Genomic DNA, 21,711 nt, shown 5'->3' with positions numbered 1-21,711 from the left:
CTGTGGCATTATAGCCAGGGGTTAAGAACATCGAGTGTGAGAGTGTCTGGGATATGAATTCCTGTGTACAGTTTACCAGCTAAATAATCCTAGGCAAGTTGTTCACACTACATGAAACAAAAATGAAAATGAAGATAACAGCACTTTTTTTTTTTTTTTTGGCTTTTAGGGCTGCACCCAAGGCATACGGAGGTTCCCAGGCTAAGCATCTAATCAGAGCTACAGCTGCCGGCCTACACCAGAGCCACAGCAATTCGGGATCCAAGCCATGTCTGCAACCTACACCACAGCTCACAGCAACACCGGATCCTTAACCCAATGAGCGAGGCCAGGAATCAAACCCGAAACCTCATGGTTCCGAGTCGGATTCATTTCCACTGCACCATGACGGGAACTCCAACAGCAGTTTCCAAAAGTTAAAGTGAAGATGGCTTGATGAGAAAAGATATGAATACTAGAAATGCGCACCAAGTAAACAAAGGGGTGAGTAAAAGCAGAGGGTGGCATCTGGGAAACAGGACTCCAGCTCAAGAAAGACATTCTTGGGATGGCAGGGAGGAGAAGCCCCAGAATGACAGCTACTCCAAAACATAGACAGCTCTACAAAGAAGGATGGAAATCTCCAAGAAAATAATGGAAATGATACATTATCTGATATCATTTTGACTTTGTGGAAGATTGTACGGTCAGGCTATTGGATAGTGTGGGAGGTTGAGCAATAAAAGTAAAAAGAATTAAGCAAGTGAAGAAGGCAGTTACTAATTTAAGGAGGAAAGTGAGAAAGGAAATATAATCAAAGTATACTACAGTCACAGTTCTGCACAATATTTGCACAGGCATACTAATGTAATGACTGAATATTCACCATGAAGTTTTCATATCGGGATTTGGGGGGAAGGGAAATAAAGAGAATGACGACGTAAGAGATAAATTCTCGGGACTTAGTAAGTCTATCAAAACTCTAAAATTAGTGAATCAAAGAAAGCCATACTTACATATCCTATAGAAATATGAATACGTATAAATCCTAAAGAAACAGCTAAAAGTGTTAGGAGAAAGGTTGCCTCTGAGGAAGCGTTCATATGAAGAGATAGGGCTGGGAATCTATGTAGTATTTAGTTTTAACCTTTTTAATGTAATTTGATATTTTAAAACTATAGGTATGTCATACTTTGATAAAAAGAAACTGTTAAAAGCACCTTACATAATTTTTGGCGAGTGGATATGATTAATGGCAGTAACAGCAAATTGATCACATTACTTTTACATCCTGTTTTTTCTCTGCCCAAGGAAAGCAAGACATGAAATCGTCCAACGTGTCCACAATTGCATCAACTTGACATTGCTCCAAGTCTGTTTTTCCAGCCAAATCTGTGGAATGCAAAGAGCCTATTTTATGCCCAAGAATATGCCCAATTTAATTTACTATAGTAAAACTTTTTAAAAAAATACACATTATACTTATATGGTTCAAAAATTCAAAACAAAAAGAAAATATTCCGTGATAATCTATGTGGGAAAAGAATGTGAAAGAGAATGGATGTGTGTACATGCATAACTGGATCTCTCAGTTGTACAGCAGAAATTATCACAACCTTGTAAATCAACTACACTTCAATACATTTTTTTAAAAAATGAAAATGAAAAACAATATAAAACAGTATCCAATGAAGACTAACATTTGCCCCATCCCCATTCACTTCATTTTGCTCCCTTACCTACCTATCATGTTGCTAACCATTTTCATTAGTTTATTTTGTATTCTTCCATTGTTTCTTAATGAAAATAACAATATATATCCCACTCAATACATGCCTCCCCCATGTATCCTGGAGATCTTTTCGTATAAGTGCCGTAAGGGCATTCTTGCCCTTTTTTCAGTATGTGGGATTTCTTTAAGTGGAAATACCACAGTTTATTTAACTAGCCTCAACTGATTGGTTATGTTTCCAATCTTTTGTTAGTACAAACAGTAAATAACCTGTACATTCGTTACCATTCATCTTGTAGAAAGAATTACTTTTATTTGTACAGATAATTTTTCTCAGCATTTGTTTGCTTCCTGGAAACTATAAATTTAAAATAATAGAGGTGTTTTTTTTTTCCTTCTTTCCATTCATTGATCATTATTTTGCTAAGGAGTCATTAGTCTTCCTAAATATATTCTCATTGGTGTCAATTTAAAATGCTTCAGTATAGAAGCATTCTAAAATAGGTTGTGTTTAGGCAAAGGAAATCATAAACAAAAAGACAAATATATTGAATGGTAGAAAATATTTGCGAATAATATGATTGATAAGGAACTAATATCAACATATATAAATAGCTTACTATAAACAACTCAACACCAAAAAGACAAAAACAATTTAAAAATGGGCAAAAGAGGAGTTCCCATCGTGGCTCAGCGGTTAACAAATCCAACTAGGAACCATGAGGTTGCGGGTTCAATCCCTGGCCTCGCTCAGTGGGTTAAGGATCGTGTGTTGCCATGAGCTCTGGTGTAGGCTGCAGACGCAGCTCGGATCCTGTGCTGCTGTGGCTGTTGTGTAGGCTGGCAGCTACAGCTCGGATTAGACCCCTAGCCTGGGAACCTCCATATGCCACAGGTGCGGCCCTAGAAAAGACCAAAAAATAAAAAAATTAAAATGGGCAAAAGAACTGAACAAATATTTTTCCAAAGAGGAGATGCAGATGACCAAAAGGCACATGAAAATGGTGTTCAGCGTTGCTAAGCACTGGGGAAATGCAAATCAAAACCACAAACAGATATCACTACACACTTGTCATCAAACAGAACAAAAATAAGTGTTGGCAAGGATGTGGAGTAAAAGGAACTTATGTACACTGTAGTGGGAATGTAAATTGGTGCAGCCACTGTGATAAGCAGTTTCCTCCTTCCATGGTAAGGAGGTTTCTCAAAAAACTGAAACTAGAACTACTATATGATCTAGAACTTCCACTCCTGAGCATTTATCTGAAAGAAACAAAAACACTAACTTGAAAAGATACCTGCACCACAATCTTCATTGCAGCATTATTCCAAGTTGGCTAGGTATGGAAGCAACCTAAGTGTCCAGCAACAGATGCAAGTATAAAGAAGATGTGGTATATATACAACACACACACACACCCACACACACCATGCAATACTACTTAGCCATAAAAACAAACGAACTTTTGCCGTTTGCATCAGTGGTGGACTTGGCATTACTCTGAATGAAATGTCAGACAGAGAAAAACAACACTATATGACATCACTCATGTGTGCAATCTAAAAAATAGAACAGACTAGTAAATAAAACAGAAAGGAAGCAGACACATATATAGTGAACAAACTAGTGGTTACCAATGGAGAGGGGAAGGAAAGGCAACATAGAGGTAGGGATTAAGACGTACAAACTATTAGGTATAAAATAAGCTACAAGAATATATTGCACAATATTTTATAATAACCATAAAAGGAGTATAACCTTTAAAAATAGTGAATCAGGGGAGTTCCCGCCGTGGCGCAGGGGTTAACGAATCCGACTAGGAACCATGAGGTTGCGGGTTCGGTCCCTGCCCTTGCTCAGTGGGTTAACGATCCGGCATTGCTGTGAGCTGTGGTGTAGGTTGCAGACGCGGCTCGGATCCCGCGTGGCCGTGGCTCTGGCGTAGGCGGTTGGCTACAGCTCCGATTAGACCCCTAGCCTGGGAACCTCCATATGCCGCGGGAGCGGCCCAAGAAATAGCAATAACAACAACAACTACAACAACAAAAGACAAAAAAGACAAAAAAAAATAGTGAATCACTATGTTGTACACATGTAACATATATATGTGATATGATGTACACATGGTACGTCAACTATGCTTCAGTTAAAAAATAGAGGGAGTTCCCATCATGGCGCAGTGGTTAACGAATCCAACTAGGAACCAGGAGGTTTCCGGTTCGATCCCTGGCCTTGCTCAGTGGGTTAAGGATCTGGCGTTGCCATGAGTTGTGGTGTAGGTTGCAGATGTGGCTCGGATCCCTCGTTGCTGTGGCTCTGGCGTAGCCAGGTGGCTACAGCTCCAATTGGACCCCTAGCCTGGGACCCTCCATATGCCGCAGAAGCGACCCAAGAAATGGCAAAAAGACAAAATAAAATAAAATAAAATAAAAATAAAAAAGATTGCTTTTGTACAAATATATAAATTTACTAAAAATAAATGTATACTGGAAATGAGTGAACTGTATGTATATCACACCTCAATGCAGCTGTTACAAGTGAAAGAAAATGCTTTAGTGATTTTTTTTCTGTAAACTGTATTTTCTCACGTGTGATGTTCGAAGCTTGATTCTCCTCTCTGAAGAGGTAAGTCCTTCCAAACTGTATCATAGGTCCTCTTCACTCATTTCATCCTTACCTTGACTTCCATACTCAAGGCTTCAGCTGTCAATTCTATGCAGATGACTTCTTATTCAACACTTTTAGTCCTAAATTCCAGGTCCATATACTCAGCTTCTTTTAGGATAGTTCTCTGTGTATCCTTTTGGCCCCTGAACTTCCTTTGACAAATCCCAGAACGGAGTTATCATGTCCTACTCTAAACCAGCTCTTCATTCATTCATTCAACAAATAATTACTGGACTCCAACTGTCCATCGGCACCGGTTAGGGCTACAGCAGTGGACAAAAGGGATAAATTCCTTGCCTGCACGGCACCTTTGGCCGACTGGAAAAGATGCAATGAAAAGGACTGCAAGTTACGGAACTCTTTTTAAGAAGAGGAGGATGAAGAGGAAAAAGAAAAGGAGCTATGAGTACAAGGAACTGTGTCCAAGCTGTTATCTGCCCGACCTTACTCTTCTGCTCGAATAGCCTGCCCTTCACATACGCGCATGTCTTCCAGCCCTGTGATGAGTCTGCGTCCACAAACTTTATCGTAGTTTCCTCAGTCCTCCTTTTCCATTGCTGTCCGAACTATTGCAGTGACATCCTGCAGTCATGCCAAACAAATACAAAGGAGGGCCAGAATAATCTTCCTGATCTCATAGTGATGGTTATGTAGCTTTTCTAAATTAAAAACTTACAAATGAAGTCAGAGAAAGAGAAATACTGTATGCTCTCATTCATATGTGGAATCTTAAAATTTGCTAACAACGAAGTCATTGATACAGAGAATAGATGGTTGCCAGAGGAAGAAGCAGGGCGGGGAGTGGTCAAATGGTTGAAAGTGGTCAAAAGACACAAACTTCCAGTTACAAGATAAAATCGTCCTGGGATGTCAGGTTCAGCATGGTGAGTAGAGCCAATTAATACTGTATTGCATATTTGAAAGTTGCTAAGAGAGTAAATCTTAAAAATTCTCACCATAAAGGGAAAAAAACCTATAACTGTGTGGTGATGAATGTTAACTAGACATTTGGCAATATATACATATATTAATCATTATGTCATACACCTGAAACTAAGATAATGTTATATATCAATTATATTTCAATAAAAAAAAAAACCCTACATTTGCTTAAGGACTGACATCTATACTTTGGATCTTTCTTACCAGATCCCAATCATTTTTCTGTTTCTCTTTCTACTTACCCTCCACCCAGCAAATTTGAGGTTCTTTTCTTTTCCTCCTGCCATTTTTTTCTCTACTTGGAATGTTCCAGCCCAGAGATTCCCAAAGTGGTGCATAAGCATCACCTGGGATATTGGTAAGAGGGCATATTTCCCACCCCAGACCTCTTGAATCACAGTCTCTGAAGTCAAGGCTGAACAATCTGTGTTTTAAGGAGCCTCTAAGCAATCCCAAGGTGTAAAGTTTGAGAAACACCGCTCAATTCCAAGTCTGTCTCCTGAAATTCTAGGTGTACTTTCAGTCTCAACTCAAATGTCCTTCTCACTTCAAAGTCAGATTTCCATAGACGTCGTCTCCATTTCTTCAAAACTTCCAAAAAATTTTGTTGGCTGAGGCATGTGTTAGGGTAATACAAATTTTTGTATTTTTGATGTATATACATTACTTTTGGTCCAAAAGAAAGTCTAGTAATTATGGCCATTTTATTTGTGAGTTAACCAGGTGTCTGTCTGTGGCTTGAGTTGCAGTGGTTGTGGGGGTAGGGGAGAAGATGATAGAGTCAAGAGTGGACCCTGTGAACTCTGCAGATTATTTAAAAAGAAAGAGATTTTAAAAGAAGCCAGTGTAGTTTTTCACTCAAAAAGAGTTTAGGGGAGTTCCCAATGCAGCGCAGTGGGTTAACGACTTGGCTCGTCTCTGTAGCATTGGCTGTTAGATCCCTGGCCAGGTACGGTGGCTTAAGGATCTGGCATTGCTGCAGCTACGGTCACAGATGCAGCTCAGCTTAGATCCCTGGCTTGGGGACTTCCATATGCTGCAGGTGTAGCCAAAAAAGGGGGGGAAAAGTGTGTTAGGGGAGTAGAAGGGGAAGCAGAAGACAACAGAGCTTAGGAAAGGGCATCAGGCAAAAACAAGAACTAATTGTCCCTTATTTCTCCTCATTCTCATCACGTTAGCACTTGAGATAACTAAACAATCCAGTAGACAACTGTCCACTCGGAATGCCTCAGATGGCATTTGGTGGAGGCAAGGAAAACTCCTCTTGTATTTTTTTTTTTTTTTTAAGCATGATTAGAATGAGGGACATTGGGTACATGATTTGAATACTTTTTTTTTGGCCACACCCACGCATATGGAAGTTGCTGGCCAGGGATGGAGTCTGAGCCACAGCTGCAACCACCAACACTGAATCCTTAGCCCACTGCCACTGAGCTGGGGATCAAACCTGCGCTGCCAGAGATGACACCGGGATCCTTAACCCACTGCACTGCAGCAGGAACTCCAACACTGCGTACATGACTTTAATAGTGTGAGTTGTTTCAACCTCCCTATTCCATATGTATTTCCTATTAATTTTCTGATAAATGATAACTTCTGATAAAATAAGAATGCTAGCAAAAGCTTGAGTTCAGACATATCTGTCCAATTTTTCAGCTAAATTTCAATAACACCTTGGAGACAAGGTAATATAAAGTTGTCTAGAGAACTCAGGGATGATTAAAATGATAGAGATGGTATATTTATACATCTCTGGCATTTAATCCCATTCTCCTTTGCACTATATTTAATCCCATTAAATAATAAAGTTACTCAATGATTACTGAATACATACCATGTATTTAAGTTATCAAAAAAACCTTAAACACAAATACATTACCTGTATTTTTGGCCAAATATCTTGCTATTGCTAGGCTCTGGTGAAGGTTAAGTCCATCAACTTCCAAAATGGGGATTTTGCCAAATGGAAGAGCTTAAAATAGAACGAGCAAAGAATCAACTTCCAGAACAAAATCAAGTTATAATATTTATATTTTACTGGTAATTTTATAAAAACAAAGCACGACAGTAACATTACAGAATTTTTTATTTATTTATGTTTTTGTCTTTTATAGCTGCGACCTACATACACCACAGCTCACAGCATTGCTGGATCCTTAACCCACTAAGCGAGGCCTCATGGATACTAGTTGGGTTTGTTACTATTGAGCCACGATGGGAACTCTCAAAACACCATCTTTTTGAAAGCATATACTTAGCCAAATGAATTAATCACAATTTTCCCAACCAATGCCTTAGTTTTAAATACATAATTATTTTGGAGAGAGGGAAAAGAAAAAAGGGCCACTTATAATCTTATGACCCTAATAAAACTACTACAATCAACTTTCAAATAAATGTCTTTAGTATGCACTAAATAAGTACAAGATGAACTATGGTTCAGCTCGGTAATGACACCATCTTTGAGTACTTACCTCATAAGTGTGCCAAGTACTATTCTAGGTGTCTGAGATACTGCAGTAAGAAAAACAGAGTGCCCAATAAAGCTGACATGAATTGTAATGCCTTCTTTGAAGCAAAGTATATGACGTCTCTAATATCTGTGGGGAAGGAGAGAGCTTCCTTTGTGCTGGGCATTGTACTAAACATGTGACATGCCCACTGGGTCTCCTGATACTTACAAAAACCCTATGAAGTAGGTATTAACTACAATTTCATTTTGTAAAGGAGGAAATGAGATGAAGAGAAGTTATGTAAATAGTCCAGATCTCACACCTGGTAGAGATGAGATCCAACCTGAGGTCAGCTGGAACTCTTGCTCAGCTGTTTTCTAGCTCTAAGAGCCATGTTCTGAGAAAGATACTAAAAATCAGAGCAAGCCAAGAAGATGGTATCCAAGTGAGAGAGGTGTCTGAAAACCACCTTATGCCACCTTATGTTCTGTTGGCCAAAGAACGTCATGCTCTTCCCTACAGGAGACAGAACGAACCAAGTGGGACATAAAAGCTCACCTCCAAGATGGCACTGCTAACATGTGGAAGAAGAATCTTACTTATTCTGACTATCTGTAAAATGCAGAACAAGAACCAAAAAGTAATTTTTTTTTTGGTCTTTTTTTGCCTTTTCCAGGGCCGCTCCCGCAGCATATGGAGGTTCCCAGGCTAGGGGTCTCATCAGAGCTGTAGCCGCCGGCCTATGCCAGAGCCACAGCAACGCAGGATCCGAGCCTTGTCTGCGACCTACACCACAGCTCACGGCAATGCCGGATCCTTAACCCACTGCGTGAGGCCAGGGATTGAACCCACAACCTCATGGTCCCTAGTCAGATTCGTTAACCACTGTGCCCCAATGGGAACTCCCAAAAAGTAATTTTTAAAAGGGCAGATTTTAATTCAAGATGAAGAATAATCCTGCTACCATTGGGACTATTGTCAGTGGAATGTGTTTTCTTAGGAGATGGTAAGCTTTCAGCTACTGGAAGCATTTGAGCCAAAGTTGGGATCACTGCCAACAGTTGTTAATATTGCGCTGCATCTAACAAGAAGAAATTTAAGAAGACAGATGCTAAGTCCTTTATTTGGTTCCAGAAAAATAATTTCAGGGGGTTGGAGTTGTAACTTAACAGGAACCACCTGTCAAAAAGCTTTAAGAGATTTAGTGATGCTGAATGCAAGGCCTCAGTGTGATATGGATGCCAAAATAGCTACTGTGATCTTGGTAAAATGTCTTAGAATAATGTTTAGACTTGTGCCAGGAGTGATGGTCCCATTGTGCTCTGGGCTGTTCTTATGCCGGGAACATTCTGTTTCCCCACAGGCACCACACGTAAAATAGCAGGCGTGGTCTAATAGGAGCTTGTTCTACTTGGGTGGTGAGGAAATCCACACCGGGGGAAATAAATGGAACACTCCAGAAAGAGGAGAGAGTTGTCCCTTGGACCTAGATGTGACTGCAGATCTGAGATAGTCCATGGGAAAGGTATCTAAATCAAATAGAAGAATCGGGAGTTCCCGTCCTGGCTCAGTGGTTAAAGAACCCGACGAGTATCCATAAGGGTTCAGGTTTGATTCCCTGGCCTCGATCAGCGGGTTAAGGATCCGCTATGGCCATGAGCCGTGGTGTAGGTCATAGATGAGGTTCACATATCACGTTGCTATGGCTGTGGTGTAGGCCAGCAGCTGTAGCTCCGATTTGACCTGTAGCCTGGGAACCTCCATATGCTGTGGGTGTGGCCCTAAAAAGCAAAAAAAAAAAAAAAAAAGTCCAAGACCCATGTGTCAAAGCCACATGGAGGTAGAGTTCAATTCTGTGTAAGGGAGATACTTTTAAAAATTCTCCTCCCTCTCCTTTCTGTTCTCTCTTCACAGAATTTCAGAGATGTTGGACCTCCTAAACTGAATGATTTTCAATTTTCCTTATTTTTTCCTCTCATTTTTCCTATTATATTTTCTGAGGGGTTTACTTACTTTTCATCATTTTATCAATTTGCTTCAAGAACTTTTTGTCTCCAACTATTCCTTTTAGAGTATAGAATTTCTTCTCTTTTCTCTGAGGATTTTATAGTTTTGAAGTTTTTTTTTTTCCTCGCTACATCATCTTGAAATCTTCAGAGGTGTTTGGTTTCAGGTCTGCATTATATTAGAGGCTTTTCTCAAATATAGATTAACTTTGGACTTGCCATTCTTTTTTTTTTTTGGTCTTTTTGGCATTTCTAGGGCCCTTTCTGCAGCATATGGAGGTTCCCAGGCTAGGGGTCTACTCAGAGCTGCAGCCGCTGGCCTACGCCAGAGCCACAGCAAGGCGGGATCCGAGCCGCGTCTGCAACCTACACCACAGCTCACGGCAACGCCGTGATCCTTAACCCACTGAGCGAGGCCAGGAATTGCAACTGCATCCTCATGGATGCTAGTCAGGTTTGTTAGCCTCAGAGCCACGACAGGAACTCTTGGTCCATCCTCTCTTAAACTTAGAGTTCCTGCTGTGGCACAGTGGGTTAAAGATCTGGCATTGCTGCACCAGTGGTATAGGTCACAGGTGCAGTTTGGATTCGATCCCTGATCTGGGAACTTCCATATTGCCATAGGGGTGGCCAAAAAAGGAAAAACAAACAACAAAGTAGTGTCCATGCTTCTAACTGGGAAAAAGGGATCTTGTGGTCACGATGTTTCTTCACAGTCTTCCAGGCAATCCTTTATCAGCCTGGCTCTTAAAGTTATCTTTTGCAACCAATTCCTGATCCTTTTGGGGGAATCTTTGGAGCAATTCAGCTTGCTGCTTCTCCTCCAGGAAGGATTATATTTAAGCATTACTGGCTTATTAAATCACCTTAACATTCTTTGACTTGCTGTCTAGATTCCAGAATTTTGTGCTATCATTTTCAAGGTTAATTTCTCCTTGGGGTGGGTGGGGGGTGCCTTTAAAAAAAAAATGCTTTAATGTTAACAAAGAAGAGAAAAGATATAAACACATTTGCACAACGATATTCGAGATGATAGCAGAGGGGGTGGTCATACCGAGTTTCAAACACCAGAGAGCCTTCCTAAGTTGGAAAGAAGTCCAGATAAAATTTGTAATAGAAACTGTTTTCCAACTTCTATTATTAGCTTTTTTTTAAATCAAAGTAATAAAATCTTGACTTTTTAGCTGGATAGTCAGTCACCCACAATAAAGTTAATGTTTCCCAGTTTCCTTTGTAGTAACAGATGACCTGTGACTAAATTATTTCCAAAAGAATATAAGCAGAAGTGATGTGTGAAACTTTATGGTCATGCTATTAAAAGGAAGAAGGTGTTCTTTTTTCTCTTTTATGCTTCCTGGGAGCTGGAATATGGAAGGAGAGTGAAGCGGTTATCATTGGGTGATAGAGGAACAGAAAAGAAGGAACCTCATCTTTGATAACTTCATGGAACAGAACTGGGATACTGACCTGGGCTTTTATGCAAAAAAAAAAAAAATTTATATCCTCTTTCAGCCATTTTTGTGTTGGGTGTCTGTTAAAACATTTAACAGCTATTTTAATCATCACTAACCTTAAGATCCCTTTCAACTCCAAGAATCTATGAAAATATTAAGAAAATATAGTAATTGCATTTTAATAATACCGTAGGGTATGAGGAATTCAAAGCACTTTTATCTAAAAATATAAAAGGCAGAATTCATTATATGTACTATCTTCACAGGTTGCTACCCATCTTAATTAATGGATAAAATTAATATTCACCTACTTTTGGTTCACAGAATTGAAAAGCTCATGTACACATTCTGGTATCAGAAGAAATGCTTAGATATTAATGGGAAAGTTTCAGAAGAACAGGAAATAAGATATTATATCCCATCAGAGAGGAGTTCTCTGATAAGATAAAGAGTGGTTACAGGGGTGATGACTCAACGAATTCACGATTCCCAAAGTCATGAGGCAATGTTTATTGTTAAAATAATTATTGTTGTTGGCATTATCTAACGCAAACAATTGAACCACAGCATCAAATGGACCTGGGTGGAAAAATCAGCTGAACCTTGCTAGGGCTGTGAACCTGGGAAAATTACCTAAACTGTGTGCTTCAGTTATCCCGGCTACACAATAGAAACAATACATCCCACATAGATATGCTAGAAAAATTAAATGAAACGGGGTCTCCAGAGTATCTCCAAGTGCTGTCACTCTACATGTACTCGATAGTTTCCTTCAACCTCATCTTTATGTGAATTTTTAATAATCTAGTCATAAAAATAACTTTAGACATAACATTTAGCATCTCTAGGTAACATGGCAAGCATCTAGAAGATGACTTACAACTTACTGAGAACAACACACAGGTGTTTGTTTTGTGAATAATACTTCTTTTTCCTTTTTTTTTAAGTGCTTTTTTTTTTTTTTGGCAGATCCCAGAGTACGTGAAGTTCCTGGGCCAGAGATTGAACAGGGATTGAACCCAAGCCACAGCAGTGACAATGCCGGGTCCTTAACCCACTTCGCCACAGAGGAACTCCCTCAGCTGTCCCCCTTTTTTTCTTGTTAGGGCCACACTCGTGGCATATGGAGGTTCCCAGGCGAAGGGCTGAATCAGAGCTGCAGCTGCTGGTCTACACCACAACACCACCAGATCTGAGCAGAGTCTGCAACCTACACCACAGTTCATGGCAACATCAATCCTTAATCCACTGAGCAGGGCCAGGGAGCAAATGCACATCCTCATGGATACTAGTCGGGTTCCTTACCACTGAGTCACAATGGAACTCCCTACTGTATAATATTTCTCAATTCTTCCTTATTGTCCTGAGTGCTAAGTAGCATTTTTTTTTTAATCTTTTTGCTATTTCTTGGGCCGCTCCCGGGGCATATGGAGGTTCCCAGGCTAGGGGTTGAATCGGAGCTGTAGTCTCCGGCCTACGCCAGAGCCACAGCAATGAGGGATCCGAGCCGCATCTGCAACCTACACCACAGCTCACGGCAACGCCGGATCGTTAACCCACTGAGCAAGGGCAGGGACCGAACCCGCAACCTCCTGGTTCCTAGTCGGATTCATTAACCACTGCTCCACGATGGGAACTCCGTATCATGTTTTCACTGGGCTCCTGCCTAACTATAAATTTGTTTTTTTCTCTGATCAAATATACCCCAGTTTCAAACAGACCCTAGTTTTGTTCAAGGTATCCATCCCTCTCTCACCCACTCATAAGCTTCATGAAAATTCCTTCCATCCTTGGCTTCAGACTTGGATTAGATGTCCTAAGGTTCTTGCCACCTCCTTGCAAGATTCGTTCAGAAATGAACACGTGACCCAACTTGAGCCAGTGAGACACGAGCGGTTTGCTGAGGTCTTCTGGGAAAGTTTCTCCTCATTCCTCTGGCAACACTTAGGTATGCAGTGCTTTCTCTTATAGCCTCTCCGTATTGCTGCTCCACGCTGTAAGGCAGGGGTTGCAGCAACATATTGCTACTGGCTGCATGGTGCAGTCAACACACAGAGGAGGAAAAATAGATAAAGTCAGCGGTTGAAACCTAGCCTACTTCTGGATTTTCAGTTATGTGATGCAACTCATTTCCTTGTTATTTAAGCCACTGGAGCTTCGTTTTCTGTTAGAGCAGCTTATCAGATCCATTGTCCAAACGTTATTGATATCTGAGCAAGCCCATCCAACCAGTGGTCAAAAGTTTGACCTCAGTATCTCTCCATTTCAGCTCTTCTGATAGAGCTTCGTGTTGGGTAATTTTTAGATGCTCCTTCTGTCAGGTTTGAGTTTTCACCTCAAATAGGACATTTCCTGAGTCACATAGCATTTATTTAACTCACCCGAACTGATGCTTCTCAATGTAAAGCTACATGAGATTTAAAAACATTTTTCTTTTTCCTGAGGAAGACAAAAGGTTCTGGAAACATTTTACCTACATGCATTTCCATGCACTATTTTTATGCTACTTACTTGGCTTGATTTGGGGCCAATCAGCTTGTTCTATTCTGTGGTCTTCATACTTTATGTCCAAATATGCAAATATATAACGAATAATTTCTGCTCTCCCCCTCATATTAAAATAAGTGAGTTTGTAGTTGGGCATGGTGTGATTCTAGAAAGAGAAAAATAGAGGGATTATTTTAACAGCCCTCTAGAGATGTTTCCACATTTTCCTTGGCAGACTTTTTGAAAACTTTATGGCATCTTCTGAGATAACCGGAGATATTAGAGAATATTTCAAAACCAGAATTATAAATCACTAGCCTAATAACACACGGGGAAGACTTGAGAGAAATCAGAGCATCACTGTCTCCCTTTAAGAACCAGCTGGAACATTCCTGTGAAATAACCAAATTCAAGCTTTATTTATAAAAGGATATCAGAGTAAAATAAAAGGATTTCGGAGTAAGAGTGTATCTATATGCCAACCTGCAGAGGAGAAAGTCAAAAATTTTCCATTTTAAGATATTTTTGTCCTGCCTTCAGCCAGTTGTAATGAGTGGTGGTTGACATTTGGTTTGCTGTTTGCTTTGGTGACACAGCTGAGTGTGTGAGGACAGCTGGGTAAGGATTGCAAGGGCAGGGTACATGTAAGAGGCATGTGAACCGGCCGTGTCAATCTGTCATCCCCTCTCTTCCCTCCTCTGCTGCTTTTCCCCTTAGGCGTCAAGGGCTTGGGGAATTTTTGCTCGCTTCTCTTGTGCTACATCCATGCTCCAAAGGATTTATTGGGTTGCGTGCACCATACAAGCATACCCCTTCGTGGGGACATCTGCTGGGATGGGACAATGGTGAGCATCGTTCTTTATTCCCAAGGAAGGAAGAAAGCCAGCTTTCCTTACATTTGAGAAAGTTTCCTAATGCTGACCATATTGGTTAGATGGAGGTCATTAGGATTTTCTGAGTGTTCTGTAATCTGTATCATTTCATTTCCATTGTTTTATAAACAGTTAATGATAAGCACTAAAGTGGAATGCATTATCATTTTCTAATGATTAGGCAGCTGTGAAAGAAACATGTTCATTTGAAATTCAGTTCTTTCCCTTAGTTTCACATACCTTTGGGCTAGTCAACAAAATCTCTCTGAAATTCAAAGCCCACTTTTCGTAAATAGATATACAGTTAGGGATTTGGGAATTTAATGAGGTAACACATGGAAAGCATTTAGCACAATGCAGTAATACTGAATTCATTCTATAGTCAAGAATCATCACCATAAATACAGCACACTGAAATCTATATAATAATGATCGTAATTAAATAAAAATGGTAAATCAAGTTTAAAGCAGTAAGTATAAGCAGTTTATTCTCTACTGAGGAAGTCTTTCAGAGAAATTAATGGAATATTCAAGAAAAAGAAAAGTTGGGCTCAAGTCACAAAACAAAGTTTCATCTGAAATCACATCACATAAAAGATCGACCACACATCATAAAAATCTAGATTGCCAAGCTCATATCTCAAGTGTCTATCTGTGGAGAGGATGACCGGAAATAACTGTCTGATTGCCTATCTAGACCCCCTCAGGGTCCAGGAAATGATGGTGATGGCACTTATGAACCCTTTTCTCTGGGCCTGAGTTTTCCACATCTAGATGCTGTGGGGGTGGTGCTCCCCCCCTTTTTTTCCGGCACTGCCTGGAGCATCCTCAGGTCAGGAGTTGAAAATGAGCCCCAGTAGTGTCAATGCCAGATCCTTAACGACTAGGCAACCAGGGAACTCCAAGGTGTTGCTCCTTGTAAGAGACAGAGTCACCTAAACCACCCTGTGTCCTACCGACTCAGATTAACCAGGCAAGCCCCTACCCAAGCCAAGTGTGGCACATATCAGCATGTGAGAGAATGTTGTCTGCAGACAGAATTCACCAGACTAGACGAATGAAAATTCCAAGATTTACAGCCCCAAACTCCTCTGGAGGAGTAATGCGCATATGGAAAGTTCCAATGAAGTGCCCATCAAAACAAGGAGACTGTTTTCCAGGTTTCTTAGAAATAATGGGAAAGATGGAACACAAAAACAAATAAAAAGACAGTAAGTTTCCTTCAGAAAAAGAAACCATTTTACATGATCAAATTAAAGGGAACCCTCTATGTAGGAAGTAAAAAGCATAATTTTACAATTCCTTGGTCTATTGGTTTTAAATCTTAAGAATGAATATAGTCTTCAGAGTGGAAAAAGTATCATTTTTGGCTGCAGTTTTTATTTGAAAATCATTTTACACAAAATTTTTAACTGATTTCTATGCTGGTCAATGCTTCCAAAAGAAACAATGCATTTTTTTCTTATAAACATTAGAGGTGTAAATAGAGTCATCTAGGTCCATATAATCAGCATTAAAAATTAAACATGACCTTTTCTCAATTGGCCAAATACCACATAATTGCACATGAAAATGAAGGAGTTGTTTTGTTGATAATTTGCAATACTCACGGGGTGTATTTTGCTCAAGTAAAGAAGACATTTAAAAATTCTTAGCACAGGTTGCTAGCTGTCTACTCTGTAAATAGATCTTTCAGATTTGGCACAGGCCCATGAACCGCTGACAAATGCTTATTTTTCCTTCTAGAACATCCTTTCAGCAGTCATAACTCATTAATCCAACTGTACTTGCAATCACATTTCTGTAGTTACCTGCCGGGTTGTGTTTTCTCCTGAACAAGAGTCTGGTTTCTTGATTTTTACAGCTATGAAACTCCAAACTTGAAGACTTTTGTTTTTCAGGATATATGTGCACATTTTATAACATGGAAAATAAGTCCTAAAGGCAAATGCTGTTGGAAATATTTACTGGCTCTAAAAACCCTTCCTGTGTTTTATAAGCTTTTGCATAAAAACTAACAGGAGGGATTCCAAGTAAATGTTTCAATGGCCAAGGAAAACAGATAAGGAAATTTAGAATAGTCTAAAGATAAGTCTAGAGGATAGTGTCTAGAATATATTTTTTCCCCTGGTAGCATTTAGCAATATTATCAGTTACATTGATCTCACTTTGTTAAAGCCTTTATGTCATAAGGATGATGAACTAAAGGAAGAAGTTAAAACATATCCCCACCCCCACAAAGGGATGCATTGAGGAACAAGTAGGTAGACTCGTGGAAGGGAATTCGTGATTTTAGAGTTAGCGCTGCCAGGAAGTTCCCAGGCTAGGGGTTGAATCAGAGCTGCAGTTGCCCGGCAACACTACAGCCACAGCAACGTGGGATAGAGCCACATCTATGCCACAGCTTGAGGCACTGCCAGATCCCTAACCCACTGACTAAGGTAGCGGATTGTACCCGCATCCTGCATCCTCACAGACTATGTCAGGTTCTTAACCCACTGAGCCACAACAGGAACTCCGGTATTTGTTGGAAAAAAAAAAAAAAGAGAGACTAAGAAGAAAGAGGGAGAAGGATGGTGGGAACCTAGCAGAGTGAGAGTCCCAGCTTTGTGTGACCTGATTGGACTCAAATTCTCCAGCTTTGTGTGATCTGATTGGACTCAAATTCTCCAGATCATGTTCTTCAATAAACCTATTCTGCTGCAGGGAAAAAAAAGTGAAAAATTACATAAAACGAAAATCTAAAGTTAGAATTAAGGCTAGAACTTTGCCTGGCCAAATGGACAGAAACAAAATGCCGTGAGCTAGACTCAGAATTCTGAGAGAGGCAACAGCCAGCCAGGAGCTTAGAGTCTTCACAATAAAGGGGAATAAAAATCTTTCACACAAGGAGTTCCCTGTAGTACAGTGGGTTAAAGATGTGGTGTTGTCTCTGCTGTGGTGAGGGTTTGATCCCTGGCCCAGGAATCTGACCATACCCCGAGCATGGCCAAAAAGGTAAAAAAAAAAAAAAAATCCTTCACACAAGATAAGAGGCTGGAGGGATGTACTGCTTGCAGCTAGAGCCTGCAGGCTTTTCTATAAAATACTTAAAAAAGGTCAAATTACAAACCTCCAGTAAAGCTGATTCAGAGGAGAATATATGGGAGTCACAAATAATTAAAATTACAAATAAAAGGGGGTTAGAACAGCAGATAAAGTAGATCATTAAAAATCATAAGCTCGGAGTTTCCTGATGGCCTACTGGGTTAAGGACTTGGCTTGTCAAGGTTGGATCCCTGGCCTGGGAACTTCCACATGCCACGGGCACAGACACAAAAGAATATATATCATAACACTACAAATAACTGTCACTGAATGTGAAGACTTAAATGGATACATTGAGAAACACATAAACTAATACAATCAGATCAAGAGATACTGAAAGTTTGCATTTAACAAGGGGAAGAAATTGGAATTGGTAATTAGTCACACCCTTAAATGATACCAGGCCCAGCTGATTTTGCAGGTGAATCTTACTGAACCCTCAAGGAAAAGATAATCCTTATCTGCTATAAGGAGTTTCAAAGAATAGAAAAACAGAAAAAGTGTGAAGATGTTAAAAGAGGAAAATCACCTATAAATAAAGATATAAACATCCAAGTAACTTATTAGCTACTCAAATTTAGTAGGGTATAAAAGGAAATTCAATGTAATGTTGACTGTACCCCACAGCCCTGCAAACCTTGTAGTTGCCCAGCCTCGAGACCAAGGAAAGAACCCGAAGACAACGACAGATACGTCAACGGCTATTGGAGAGCGGATCTTACACGTCTGAGGTGAAAGGTCCTGGAGCAACACCCCACTGTGCACAGCAGACCCCAAGCAGGACGCGGCAACCAGTCCCACGACCATTTATAGTGGGAAGACGCTACCATTTATAGGGCGAATTGACAACAGGTTGGCTCATCACTTACCAGGGAAAGCAGCAGCAGGGACAGGGGGCAAGCACATAGGCAGTTACTAATTAAGCCCTATAATTAAGAGAATTGGATAGTCATGTGAGTGAATCAGGGCCTGGTGGAGCAGGGGGTGTACAGAGAGCCAGACAACAGCCATCTTGAGTGGCCTGACATACATGTAATGACAGGACAGGGTTTATCCTAGGAATGCAAGATGTTTCAACCCCAAAACATTGATCTGTATAATATAGTATATAATATACCCTATGTTATATACTAATATAACATTTATCTGTATAATATGATTTTCTTTTTTTTGTCTTTTCAGGGCCACACCCGTGGCATATGGAGGTTCCCAGGTTAGGGGTCCAATCGGAGCTGTAGCTGCTGGCCTACACCACAGACACAGCAACGCAGGATCCGAGCTGAGTCTGCGACCTACACTACAGCTCACGGCAACACCAGATCCTCAACCCACTGAGCAAGGCCAGGGATAGAACCTGCAACCTCATGGTTCCTAGTCAGATCCATTAACCTCTGAGCCATGATAGGAACTCATCTGTATAATATGATAGTTAATATATATACTATAATATATTCATCTGTATTTTTGTTATACAAACATTCATCTGTATAATTATACTGTATAATATACTAATATACTGATAATATATCTGTATAATATATATGTATATTTTTCAGTAGATTAAAAGAGAAAACCCATAAGCCATATTATCTTCTCAATGGGTGCTAGATTAATAATAAAATTAATCATTAATTTGTGATCAAAACCATCAAAAAACAAAATAAAAGTCTTCAGCAAACTGGGAACGGAAGAAAAACTTCCTTAATCTAATAGAATCTTTACAAAAAACATAGAGCAGACGTTATACATAATGGGGGACCAAAATGGAAGCATTTTCATCGGCGTCAGGAATAACAAGAAGCTCCCTGGTACCCTTACTCTTCAGCATGGTCCTAAATGGCCGGGATAATTGACGAAGGTCAAACAATGATAAATAACCTATGTAAGGAATGGGAAGAAAGAGAAAAAGTTGCCCTTATCTGCAATCAACCCAAGGGACTCTACAGATGAACCTGATTCTAAGTTTCAAGTGGAAATGCTAAGGACCAAAAGAGCCAAGAAAAATTAAGAGAAAAGAAGGTGAGGACATGACCTACCAACGAGCGAGACATGGGCAAAGCCCTGTAATAACAGCAATGTGATGTTCAGGGCTGGATAGAGGGAGGTGCAGAGCCTCCCAAAATAGAGCCTCAGATATACAACAGACAAGGTATTGCCGTGGGGCATGAAGGAACGGGACCAAAGTGGTGCAGAGATAAAGGAGGAAAAGATATGCATAATTAGACCCCGACTTCACCTAATACACAGAAATAGCACCCAGGTGAATTGTAGACCTAAATGGGTTTGATTGGCCTTGACAAACTCCAGTATCAGGCGGATCTCTTATCTCCTGTTAGCTTCCTTTCTGAGCCCTGCCGCTTTTGTTCCGGGTTGGGAACCTTATATAGGGAAAGCTGCATATATTTTCCAAAATGATATAGAAACAAGAAGTAAAATGTTTGATCCTGCTTAAGGATCTTCTTTACACCTAAAAACCAACCACTTGTTTCCTTCCACATCAAAGAAAGTTATGTAATGTTCTTAATTCAACAGATAAATAAAATGCTTACTTAGACTGCTGTTTGAAAAGGAAAATCTACAGTTTCTCAAAGAACATATGAATGGATGACGAACAAACACCCTGGATAGAACCTTTTACAAAGGAACTCATGAACATAGCCATTGAGTGCAAAAGAAAATACAGCATTTAATAAATGCGAAAGCTGTTTAGAAGTTAAGTATCTTACATAGAATATAATCATGTTCTTGAAACATTTTACCTTGGATATTTCCTTTCTCCTGGGTTTATAGATCTTTTTATTTTATATAACACCAATGCATTCCAACGATTAACAACAACAAAATATAGGAATCCCAGAGGCAATTTTAAAGCAATCATCAAAAACACAAACTACCATAATAAAACCATTTAATTTTAACTAAGCCTGTATTCTAACTTTTATATTGCTGTAAAATCCAGTCTCAAAAATTTTAGTCTCTGCCAGAAAAGGGATAGCAATCCAAACTCAACTTTCTGGCAAAGGAAGCTAGTATTCAAATTTTTTTTTTAATGTACGTTAAAGATTTCAACAGAAAATTGAAAAAAAGCAAAACAAGACCCAGTTTTCAGAGTAATTTTGATGGATAGAAACCTTAAAAATAAGGGATTGAGTATTAACTATTTTACGGTTCAATCCCAAAACAGGTCACAAGACAGTCACTCAGACATGTGCAGAATATGACAGTGATAAAAATAAACCCTAAATTGAAGAGCGAAGACTGTCTCTTTTCTGATCTTTGTACAGATCAATCATAGCACTTACTTGGGCTGTATCTCTGTGGAGTTCTAGTATCTTCTCTGCCTTCATATGTGACTGCATCTTGGCTTTATATGATGAGTAAGACAGGGTCACCAGCCAATGGGAGAAGAGGTGACTTACTTCCACACAAGTCTCTTCCTTCATTTCTTAGATGAAATAAGCCTGCAAAAAAAGTGCAAATCTGCAAAGACTTCTCGTTATTCTTGGCATTTTATAGGATCTCTGTGTATAACTAACCTAAAATATTTGCATATGTGGTTGGTAAAGCCGAAGTTATAGGTACTGAAGTATGCCTATTGCTTGCTACGTGGTTTTGTTTTTTTGTTTTGTTTAAGTCTTAGAACTCTAGGCCCCTGGAGCAAAAGAAGACATGAAGTCAAGAAAATCCACTTGGTGGATGTATACAGACTTGCTTTCTCACTTCACTAGATCTCCTTGGCAAGTGCTTGACCCACCACCTCCTCACCAGAAACCTCCTCAAACAGCCTCATCCTTTCTGTGCTCTGCTGTGTTTATCCCTCACAGTTTTGGACGACATACTGTATATTGTTGGATTTCATCCTCCTCCTGTGCAATGTCAGCTCCACAAGGGCAGGCACTTCATTGCTGAGCTTACGGCTGTGTCTTCAGTATCCATAGGAGTGCCAGGCGCACCTGTAAGTGCTAAGAGAATCTTGAATGAATGACTCCAGTTTAATCTCACTATCCAAAACCGTATTCCCTTTTTTGTAT

The 21,711-nt window shown here is 39.9% G+C and overlaps 1 protein-coding gene across 1 annotated transcript in view; it reads right to left on the bottom strand.

Moving 5' to 3' along the window:
* The window catches only part of HPGDS (hematopoietic prostaglandin D synthase), a 30,216-nt gene extending 9,208 nt beyond the window's left edge, over positions 1–21,008 (bottom strand). The window contains exons 1-4 of the mRNA XM_047798981.1: positions 20,983–21,008; positions 13,746–13,887; positions 7,201–7,293; positions 1,262–1,371 (exon numbers count right to left, since the gene is read on the bottom strand). Of these exons, the coding sequence (XP_047654937.1) occupies positions 1,262–1,371; positions 7,201–7,293; positions 13,746–13,878 (336 nt within the window). The 5' untranslated portion in view covers positions 13,879–13,887; positions 20,983–21,008. The remainder of the gene's footprint in view (positions 1–1,261; positions 1,372–7,200; positions 7,294–13,745; positions 13,888–20,982) is intronic.
* Between the last annotated feature and the right edge of the window lie 703 nt (positions 21,009–21,711).

The sequence above is a fragment of the Phacochoerus africanus genome, chromosome 10, assembly GCF_016906955.1.
Source record: "Phacochoerus africanus isolate WHEZ1 chromosome 10, ROS_Pafr_v1, whole genome shotgun sequence".
Classification (NCBI taxonomy): Eukaryota; Metazoa; Chordata; class Mammalia; order Artiodactyla; family Suidae; genus Phacochoerus; species Phacochoerus africanus.
The sequence above is the reverse complement of the archived record's forward strand: the minus strand, read 5'-3'. Positions and strand labels throughout refer to the sequence as shown.